This window comes from Nuphar pumila, chromosome 6, assembly GCF_984573655.1.
Source record: "Nuphar pumila chromosome 6, dmNupPumi1.hap1.1, whole genome shotgun sequence".
NCBI classification, from domain to species: Eukaryota; Viridiplantae; Streptophyta; class Magnoliopsida; order Nymphaeales; family Nymphaeaceae; genus Nuphar; species Nuphar pumila.
The window spans coordinates 129,058,889-129,070,546 of record NC_143254.1 but is presented as its reverse complement, the minus strand read 5'-3'; the positions used below and the strand labels follow the sequence as shown (position 1 = coordinate 129,070,546).

At 39.2% G+C, this 11,658-nt stretch overlaps 1 protein-coding gene across 1 annotated transcript; it reads right to left on the bottom strand.

The window, feature by feature from the left end:
• Positions 1–2,367: 2,367 nt before the first annotated feature.
• On the bottom strand, positions 2,368–5,275 carry LOC149836189 (putative methyltransferase PMT18). Its single transcript, XM_090009721.1, has 5 exons — positions 4,592–5,275; positions 4,083–4,293; positions 3,409–3,706; positions 2,858–3,325; positions 2,368–2,590 (listed from the first exon to the last, which is right to left on the bottom strand). Exons 1-5 carry the CDS (start codon positions 5,273–5,275, stop codon positions 2,368–2,370), a joined length of 1,884 nt encoding a protein of 627 aa, XP_089865847.1.
• Positions 5,276–11,658: the final 6,383 nt, after the last annotated feature.

Below are 11,658 nucleotides of genomic sequence, written 5' to 3'. Positions count from 1 at the left end.
CCATCAAAGATGTCCTGCGATCATAACTCCGGTGGGAGCACCGGTAAGCGTATCCATATAGGAACAATGGCTTTCACTTCAAGCTTCATAAGCATGCCGGATCGCCATGGGCTGGTTACTAGGGTTCGACCTGCCACCCTCCATGCTCCTCTACGAGTTATGATTTTCAGCTGGTCCGAAGAACTTGCCGTTATTAGGAACAATCCATCCGTGAATGAGGAAAAGGATATTCCTTTCATTCCATACCACAGAGCTCTGAGGGATTCAATCATAAACCTATATTCCATTTTTCTGTCCGTCAAACTCCCCGGAAACCCTGCAACCACTATGAGTGTCAATGGTTCCAGCAACGGTGCATATCTACTTGCCGGAATGTGTACCCTTGGCCTTGGATTGTTCGCATTGGCCCCGATCACCTCCACCTTTGTGTCTGTGTGCCGTTGTCCCCATGACACCACCTTTGCCCTTGAGCGGCTCTGTTGTGTTGCCTTCTTTGCTTCGCTGGCACCAGCGCCACTCTGCTTTCTCCTATCCGGAGGCGGAGGCCACTCCTCCACCGTACGCATACCAGACCTCCCTTCCACTTCCACTTCCACTTCCACTTCCACTTCCATAATAGCTGCAAACTACTACTTATCTTAAAAGATTACCATGACACCTATGATCAATTTCTTAAAAGAGCTCTTAAAATAATTTAATTTCTCAATACTTTTATTTAAAATTATTTATACTTTCATCCTTGATACAAGTATTTCATGTCACCTTTTTATTATTTCAGTTATCTTATAAGGCCCGTTGTTTACTTTTTTTTTGTATTTTACACTTCCTACCTTAAGGAAGCCCACTAGCCCTTTAAATGTCACCTGTAGGGAAGGGGAAGGGTCTGTTCCCCAGACTGAAAAGATGAGCCAACGATATCACTAAATCAGTTGATGTATCTGTGCAGCAATTAGAGTGACTGGACACCACTTAAATTAATTAAGGAAAATTGGCCAACCCTTGCCCTTTATCCCAGAAAAGGAACTCATATTTCTGAATTTCCTGATATGATTCTTTATTTTTCTACAAACTGCCAAACATAGGCCTACTCTTATCATTGACTATTAACTCCGGATAAATTTCAGTTAAATTGAGTCAAATAACAATAATACCCTTAAATAACATAAGTACTACCCTTCTCTTTTCTATGATAGTAAATAAGTATTTTTCAACTCCAAAGGGAAATACGGAAAACTTAAAAGAATTGTGTTTTTCAAAGATGATGGAGGTTAACCAAAAGTCTCTGTTTGGAAATTTCCAAAACAATAGAGGTTCGTATCAGGAAATTCTGAAATGTGAGGCCCTTTTTTTATCAGGGGTAAAAGGTTGGTCCCTATATGAAATTTTCCCTATATATTATGGATGGAACCCAATACCCACGTGATGGTGGTTATGGGTCTGACTCAACATGCTGGGAAAACATACCAGCCAACAGAAGATATTGTAGAATTCATTCTTGGTCATGGATTCAGACTACCTTAAACTAGGGGTGTCTACGGGCCATATCTGGTTTCGCACCAGGTGGGTTCAAACTTAGATCTGAATAAAAGCACAGATACTGAGTCTGGAACAGGATCCTATTGGGTCTATCATATGAAAAACCATACTTGGACCCTATAAGAATTATATGAACCAAACCTGGTCCATACCCTGTAAAATATTTTGTTTTTATCTTTTTACATTAGAAAATCACAGGTCTTAACCGAAACTTGGGTTGGGCACGGGTCTGATATGAAATTTCACAAACCGTACCCAGCTCTGTTTAGTAACAGGAGACCCAGATTCTACATGGACACCATTCTTTATCACCAAACCCTGACCCTATAGGGCTTAGTAGGCGTTGGGTCCAGTCAAACCCAACCCATTGACACCCCTACTCTAAACTCTGGTTTGAGCACAGGTATGATGACCAAGTTGGTTAACATTAAATTGTCTTGCATCATGTGCCTTATCATATGATATATTATCTCAAAGATACGACGATTACGCTTTGCTGCATTCTTACGTTTATTGAAAAATACTGCTCCCTACATGCAGACTCAATCTTATAAATCTTGCAGAATCCTACAAAGCAGCAAGATTTCAACAGGTCTCCCCACAGAGGTTGCTGTGAGAAATCAAAACAGTCTCTTACATAAGATCAACCAAAAAAACGTGTGAAACCCCTCTGTTTTATTTACATTGATCTTCAGAAAGAAAAAAGAAAAAAAATGATTACTTCAAACAGAAGTGGTAAATAAAAAATCGAAAGAACAACAGATAAAAGAGTTGAGTGGCCCTGTAGTTTTCATGGAAGTAGGAAACTCATCAAAGCTCTAAGCCTTTCTGCTAGTCATTGCTTTTTCCACCTGTCCAATAAGTTTTGACGGCATAAAGGATTTTCTCGGGATTAAAGGGTCCAGTCTCATGGTCCATAATCTTGCTCTCCCACCTCATCCCCTCTGTTATCCCTTGAATCTTGACAAGAACCTCCACAGTGTCTCTAAATATCACTGTTCCTTCTGGTCTCAGAATCCTATCCATTTCCAAAAGAATGTCGGTTATGTCACACCTGCATGTTAGAAGCTTCATCCAGTGAGGCCTCAGTCAAGAAGATAACACAAACATAAGCAAGCACTGAAGCAAAGATTTCTTAAATCTTATGCACAATTATGTTCCCAACTTCTCGTGCAATTTGGTAATTATGGGAAGGACCACATCTGGAAGGGTACTCCAAATTGGTCAATTAATCAATGAACAGGTAGGGATCTGGCTAACCCAAGCTTCCCTACAAAAAAAAAAGTGGAGTAAAAGGATGCATGTAGGATGATTATGTTACCTGTCCTGATAAATGCTAAATACACCACCAGCATGGATAAGATCATAAGTTCTAGGATACGTTGAAAAAGCTTCACACCAGTCTTGGTATGTACCAATGAAGCCGCGTTCATAGATTACTCCAAGAGTATCATGCTGGGAATTAGCAGGGACAACATTCATAACCCACACAGGCGCATCAACCATTGCTGCTGCAAACCCTCCCAAGTAAGCATTCATATCCATTATGTTCCTGTAACGTCCCCGAGTAAGAGTTCTGATAATGCTCTTGTAATGAGCCAAACGTTCCTTCCATAGCTCATTATCCTCAGCAAATTTCTTGGCATTGATTCCTGTGATAGAACCGCTAGCAATTCTCGGAGGAAGGGCCATCGCCCTCCGTGGCCATTTCTCCAGTGCCCCTCCAGCTACTTGATCCGAACTTTGCACTTCGGGAAGAGGGGTTATGCATGTTTCCATCTTTTTATACCTTGAAGAAGATAAATCAAGCAACATCAGAAAGAGCTCGTTGGAGTCTACATTCCGAAGCTAAGAAAGATATGGACCAATTACCAGGCAGCATCAGGGTTATCATCCTTGCAGATGTGGGGGACTTTATAGACCTTTCTACTTTTAACACATTCAATATGGTTGATGGGCTTTTGCCAGACAGCAAGATCACCCTTCTCCACCACCTTCTTCCAGCAAAGATGCTTAGCCACATTCTCGATGGCATCTTGTTCGCGGTTCAGATCTTCAGGGGTTCTCTCCCATCCCTGGTAGTATTTTTTCCAGCGAATTGGAGGACCAGATAAGATCCAGTAACCTCCTGGTCTTAGAACTCTGTCAACTTCGATCAAATAAAGCCCCTCTGAAGAATTTTGTATAATACAAGTCAGTAGAAAAGTTGGAGAATAACAAAGCATGAAAGGAGCAGTTCTCTACAACAAATAACTATGACAAAATGCCACAAATGAGGGTAGCATCTTCTGTCAAGCACATAGCAGTATACCATGATGACAGAATCATTTGAAGGAAATAAATGAAGTGTGTAATTGGGTACACAGTTTACCACATATTGGCTTGATTCAGCATGCAAGAAGATAAATGTGGCTAAGAGATAATACAAACACAAGAATTTCCCAGTTGTAGCATGTGAAGAAAGAAATAACGCTTACACAGCAAATTTTAGAAGGCTTCTCAAGAATATCCAGAAAATAACAGATGGAGAGGAAGACGATGCTGACCATATTCATTCCATGGAATCAAGCACCGAGAACAGTGGGCCATGTCAAAAGCTCGAGCAGGATATGGCATCCGATCTGCTGCCATCACTCCAATCATTGCTGGAACCCCTCGCTCCAATGCAAACTGAACCTGTGCTTCATGTGTATCCCTCGGTGCAAATGACATGGTCAGGATATTTCTGTTCAGCAGATAAGCACCCCAACTAGCCACCTTCATCAACCAGTCACAAGCACATGCATCAAATTTCACTTATAGGCCTCTCTAATTTGAGCAATGTACATGAGCAGTTCAAATAGACCAGAATAAAAAGCAAGCTGAGTACTTGATAAAGGAAGAAAGAAATGAATCTACCAACAATTTAATTAACTCTCATAAATGATGCCAACAGGCCCTTGAAACCAACAAAAGATTTTTCAAAGTGGAGAATTTCACTCGATCATGAAAATCCATCATAATACACGCACAGGGGGATAAATAGATACAAAGCTGGGAGAATTGAGAATCTTACTCCACACCCTGTGTCAATGGCAGTTCTGATTGATCCCGAAGTAAGCGAGATGAGCTCATTGATGTCATCAATATATGCATCAGCTCCTCTCGGAAACATGGTGCCCCCACCAGGAAATCGGAACTTATCTCCCTCAACTTGAATCCAGTTCTGAACTGCTTTCTCAATTGTTAGCTCTTTGTGTGGGACATTGTCATACCAAGCATAATCCCGGCTTTTAGGCCATTTGAATGGGTTCTTATAGTTAGGTGGAGCAGGGATCAAGCACTTCAGGAGCTGTTCCTTTGGAGGGCAATGCCGCTCTCGGTATATCAACATCTTTGCCTCGAATTTCCTTGCTCTGTCTGGATCTTGACAAGGAGTGTATTCACTGTACTTCATATCACAGGCTGGGAATTTCTGGGTCAATGTCAGTGTTTCATTGTCTGCCACTTGATGGTGAGCTTCAAAATCCAGTTTAGATGACGAACGGATGACCTGGTGGGAACTGGTTGCTGGATTACAATCGCATCCGACCTTCCTGGAGTTAGCTGTTTGGGAGGCAGCAATTGAAGTGGAGTTTTGCCATGCTCCAAGGATATAGAAGATAACACATAGAGCACAAATGCCTAGAACCCAGGAAAGACGGTTCTTCCTTGATTCCAAATGATGGTGTTTTGGAGATCCACTGTACTCTTTAGCCATTAATCCTGTCATAGTGGTGCACAAAAATCACATATATATAGAAGACACTGTTTAACTAGAAACCCAGATTCAGCAGAGAGAGAGATGGGTATATAGGGGAGACATCCATTAATGGTACATAAAACTTAGAAGGCAGGTGAAACAGTTCTATATTCCCAAAAAAGGGAAAAAAATAAAGGACGACAAACACTTTCTACCTGTCAATCAAGAACTGAAAATGGTAGTGGGAACTCCATAGAACAAATACATAGGCAGAATATAAAAAATATATATTTGCTAAAAGAATCACGAAAAAGATAAACAAAATAAGCAAAAAGGGCAATGGAAAGTATGCATGGCGATGGTTAAGAAAAGGCGATATTCAAAGATCTACAGAAAAAAAACCTCCCATAACAACCGAAATGCAACAGGACCAAGAGGAAAAAAACAAAAAACATCAGATACCCAAAAGAAACACAATACTAATTCTTTATCAAAATTCTGACAGAAAGAACACCATGAGCGTAGAGAAAAGAAAACATCAGATACAGGCCAAAAAAACTACAACAATAATTATTTATCAAAAATCTGACAGAAAGAACACCATAAGAGCAGATAAAGAAAAACAAAAACAGACCACACATCCCACCAAAAAGAAAAAGAAAGAAAAGAAAGTACCAAATATGCATGAAAAAACCAGAAGACTCCCACAGTAATTTTCTTATCAAATAAAGTTAAATATGAAACAAAAAATGCAAAAATAAAAGAATGGACCCTTCAATCAATAAAGGAAACACCAAGAACGCCATTAATGAATCCCAACCATTAACACATACCCATCTTAGTGATAAACAAAATCAGGGTCCAGAACTGCACGACAAGAAACGAAAAAAAGAAAAAGAAAAAAAAAACCAACATTAAAAACTGAAAACAGAAGCCACAAGCCCACCTTATATAAAAAAAAAAAAGTAAAAAAGTCCCAATACCCTCAGCTCCAAAAAACAAAACTACCAAGAAAACCAGCTACTTCCTCAGCTCTGAAGACCAGCCTCAACATTCCCATCTTATAAGAGAAAATGTGCATAAACAGAAATACATAAAAAAAAAATCTGAAAACTCAAAACAACAGAAACCCACATACCTCTTTCTGATCTGCAGATTCCAAATAAGCCTTCACCACAGTAAGGCCTTTTCAATGTCCTATCAGTGAACTAAAAAAAAATGAAACCAACAAAACTTTCACCGACTGAAAAGTGTCATTTGGAGGGCAGAATTACCATTTGCAGAAGGTTTTGGTTTGTCGGGTGCTCCTATTTTCCTTCATTTTCTGTGGTATGGTTTTCAAAAAGATGGTCTTTGATCTAGAAACGATAGGCTGTAAGGATTCCAAGAGGCAGGAGAGGAGGAATAGGAGGAGGGTGACCAGGCTATAAACACTCCCCATGAGATGAATGAGTTTGAAATGTTTCTTTTCTCTTATTAACTGATTGGTGTTGCTGGGCTCTTTGCTCCAAATTATCAGGAGAACATCTGGTGAGAAAAGACCATGCTTTTGTTTTTGCTTTTGCTTTTGTTTCGTATGGGGTCCAATATCACGATCGTATCTCCTGTCTTATCTGGCAGAACCAAACTTTTGTTTTCTATTCTTTTTACGAGAACCAGGTCACTTAATGGGCTCGCTCCCTGCAAGGTAAACCCGGGTGCAATGTCGTGGAAATCGGTCTAAATTGGCTGATTCAAATCCAGTGGACAATTCAAGGTCGATTCAAAATCGTTCTTTAATATTTTTTAATAGGGTTAGAGGATTTTTTTTAACATTTTTTGATGACATGTCATTTGTTAGTAAGAAGGAGCCGATTCAAGATTGATTCGATTTTTTCATGTTTTTAAGAAACCGATTCACCTAGTGAACCGATTTGAACAACATTTCAGGCTTGGGATTACTGATACTCAAGCTCTTACAGAGCACACCAATTAAAGGCACCCACACATCCGATGAGAGTCGAACCTAAGACCAAGGAGTCGACACCTTCTTCCCAGGCCCACTGTCACCTAGGTCTGATTGAAGCAATGTTAACATCATATCGGATCGGCCTTTTTTGTATTCGTTATAAGGGAAATTCAGGCCCCCTGCAAAATCGGCCGATTCAGTTGCAGTTTTGCTGTATCGGAGCCCTGAATGAATCATGGCTCAATCGTTTTTATACTTTTCTTTTTTGCTTTGTCAATTTCTAAATAAACCGATACGATTCCATTCAGGCCTATTCGGTGTTTTTCATTTAGCCGGTTTGATTCAAGAACCGAACCTAGCAGCGCGTAGACAACTTCTCTGAGAAGCTCCATGTGAGGGGAATTCCATTTAGAGGCCAACTTTTTACCTCTCATTTCAAAACTTAACCTAATTGCCCAAGGGAGTTGGCGTAGTGGGGTGGGGCCTTGGCTGTCAAGGTTTGATTCTCATGGGTGCAGCCCCTCAGAGCAAGCCTACGCTTAGTATAGGCCCGGGGGATAGGGGTCCTAGCGTCAGAGTTTTATGCTGCCAGCACGATGAACATAGGTATGGCAGGCTGAGCCAGCGTGACCAGGTCTTCGTGCCGAGTGTGGTTTCTTCGGGTTACAATTTCAAAAAAAAAAAATTAACCTAATTTTATTGAAATTCTTGATATGGCGATAGATTTGTTAAAACCTGTCAAATAGGGACATGGTTAAAATCCATCGTCTCAAAAAATATTCATTCATCCTCATGAGAAAGAAAAAGTTGAATATTTGAATAATTAATTATGTTATTATTGTAATTTGACTTGTAACTTAACCTCAGTTAATGGGTAAGTAAGCCATAGTTTGGTAGTTTTAAGAAAAACATAAGCATTATATCAGGAAATTTAGAATCATGAGACCTACTTTGGAAATTATAGGCAAAAGGTTGGCCCTTCAATGAAGTTTTCTTTTTCTTACTGATTGATTTCGTGGCATGATCAGGTGCAATCACATTGGACAAATGCAATGTGCTGCTGCAACTGATCACCCATCATCCTGTCAGAGTGGAGCTCAACAGCAAATGTATGGTGATCAGGTGCAGCATCACATTGCATTTGTGCACTGTGATTGTCATGTTGATTTCCAATAAAAGGATGTAAAAAAGATCAGGTGCAATGTGAAAATACACTTTTAGTATATTGCTGCACTTGATCGCCATCTATTTTGGGGATACAGCTTGTCAGTTGTGGAGCCCAAAAAATGCAGGAGGGCAACTAGGGGTACCAATCGGGCCGGGTTGGCAGGTTGACCCGACGGGTTGGCGGGTCAGCATACTTCAACCCGTACCCGACCTGTTTAATAAATGGGTCGGCTGTGGCAAACACGAACTCGACCCGTTTATTAAACCGGTAACCTGACACGACCCGCCAACCCGTTTAATAAACAGGTTGGGTCGGGTAAACGGGTTGACGGTTTAGCGGGTCGGGTTGGCAGGTTGGCGGGTGAGTTAGCTGGTTGGCGGGTTGACCCGCCCGCCTAACTCGTTTATTAAACGGGTCAGCCGGGTTGGCGGGTTGGCATACCCCTAACACGAACCTGACCCGTTTAATAAATGGATTAGGTGGGTCGACCCGTTTATTAAACGGGTTAGTTTAAGCCAAACCCGAACCCGTCTAAGAGGTGGGTTGACGGGTCGTGTAAGGTTTTGCCACCCCTAAGGGCAACCAGGTGCAACGGCACACTAAAAGTGTGCAATCATATTGCATGTGTAACAATTTTTCACTTTACGGAAGCTTGTTTAGACAAAAAAGTTGTAATATTCATGATTTTTTTTACAATTATTTAATGAATAAAGATGAATTTTTATGTTTCAAATTTGGGTTAAATTGCTATTTAAGTTATAATTTAATTTAAATTTTATTTTGAATGTGAATCTCAAGTTAATTTTGATCTCAATTTGATTTGAATTTTATTTAAGATTTTATTTCAATTTAGAGTAAATTTCATTTAGGATTTAATTCCAATTTGAATTACAAGTGAATTTATAATTTAGTTGAATTTCGATTTGAATTGGATTGGAATCTAATCTTGAATTTTATTTAGATTGAATTCTAGTTTGAATTTAAATTGTGAAGTTTGATTGAAATTAGTTAAATTAAATAAAAAAATGGATCTCATAGGGTGGGATGGCCCTCTTGTGGTTAGAATAAGATATAGGAAGCAAGGTTGTTAAATGCGATGAGGCGAAGCGAGGCGTTGAGCCTGCGCCTCGCCTCTGAGGCGTACGCCTCAGGTACTGAGGCGTACGCCTCTCACAACTGGTATGAAAGTGAAGCGGTGGGAGGGGAGGCAGGGAGCGGTGGTGGAGCAGCTGGCCGGCACCTGGCGGTGGATCCACCGGCACTTGGGGTTAGCACAGCCGACAAATCGGGCGGAGGAGGAAGACTTGGGGATGAAGGAAGGCTTCAGTAGGTGGATCCACCGGCAATTTGCGCATCACAGCACGCCTCAGTACCTTGAGCGTGCGCCTCACCTCTGAGGCGTACGCTTCAGGTACTGAGGCGTACGCCTCTCACAACACTGATAGGAAGGAGTCTAGTAGGTTCTCAAAATTTTTACTTTGTCTTAAAGTCAAACTAAGTCATAGTTTTCTATTTCACAAATGAGACTACGTGTCTCATAATTTACTAATCATGTAGGAGTTCTAATTTAGCTAAAAATCTACAATGGATCTTAAATTAGATTAAATACAATGTAGATAAGCTAAGGTAGAGTTTCTCAATGGGATTAGAAAACCCCACAAGATGCCATAAAAGGGAAGCCTAAACCCTCCCCTTCTCCAGCTCATGCCCCCTCTTGAGCCCTATCTCTCTCTACTCTCCCTCTCCCTCGTACCTCTCTCTCCCTTCTCTCTCTTCTTTGTTCCTCCCTATCACACGCCCTCTTTGGGAGGCATTTGAAGGTTAGTGGAGGCTACATCTTGGAGGTGTACATACGTAGGAGAAGGTCTGGTCAGTGTTCACAGTTATGAGATATTTTTTTTTATTTTCTGAATTTGAGGTAGGTTATACACTCTTATCATGATTTATATAGGCACTGATGTTATATAGTTCATGGAGTATTAAAATCTTTAAAACCATTTTTACAAAAATTATTTTTTGGAGTTATAGCATAAATCAAGTGATTCTTTGGAGAATCGTTTTATATAATTCATGATCTATATTTTGTGTTAGATTCATTCATGAATAATATGTATTAGATTTAGGTTCATGTTAGATTTCATAATAGTTGTTTATGACTAATTTAAAATCCAATAATAAGATTCATCTATGTAAAACCAATTATTTTATAAAAAACATGCTTTTTATGTAAATACATTGAATCTTGTATTTGCTTCATGTTATAAATTAGATTTTTGTAACTTCATCATGCATAGATGTGTGCATACATGTATATGAGGTATTTATGTTGGATAAAAATTATTATATGCATGCTTTTTGTGTTTTTTATGAAGGTCATAAAGTTTTTTAAGTGTTTCTTCAAAATACATGTTGTCATGTTATTTTTATTTTAACCAATCTTAAAAAAAATTATATTTTTCTGAAATAGTGAACCCATAAATTCTAAAAATTTAAAGAGATTTTTCAGACATATGATCAATCCCCAAAAAAATTTGGGCTCATTTGAGTTTCAGGTTGAGAGATACGACCTCTGCAAGTCAGCACAAAATTTTTGTCCTAACAGAAATTCTATGTAGGTTGCAATTTTTTGTAAATTTCACTGCTCCCAAACTATTTAAGATTGATGTCCAATATTTTTTATGAGTGTTAGTTTATATATTGACGAACACATGATAAAAATCATGCACACTGATTCATTACGGTTTGAAAATTAAAACTCACAGAAGTTTGGTTCATAACCTAAAACTTTTAGAATACAGCCTGTCCAAGAACAGAAATGGACTATGTTGCATGATTTTTAATTCTCTGTTGGAAAAGAGTTTGGATCTGATTTTTTTTAGCTTATGTTAGACATAATAAGCTAACTACAGTAAAAATTCAAAAATTTATTTAATTTTGTATATTGGTAGGTAGATATTTCTTCCAAAAGACTAAACCAGATAGGTTTCTTCTGTTAACAGAAAATAGGTTTTACTTACCAAACTATTATTCCCTGATCCAAAATGAGTTTGGGTTTAGGTTTTCGTCTGTAAACAGCTAACGTACATGTGCATCTACATTAAAAAACTTAGATTTAAATTCATGATATGCAGGTCATGGCAAAAATTTTACTGACTAAGAAATTATGTTAATGCACTTTTGAATTTGGGACTAGTGTTTGCAAGCATGTCATGGTTTTGAAAATGAGCCAATTGAACATGGTTGGGTTCCAGATGTGAACCAAATGGGCACACGACCTATAGGTAT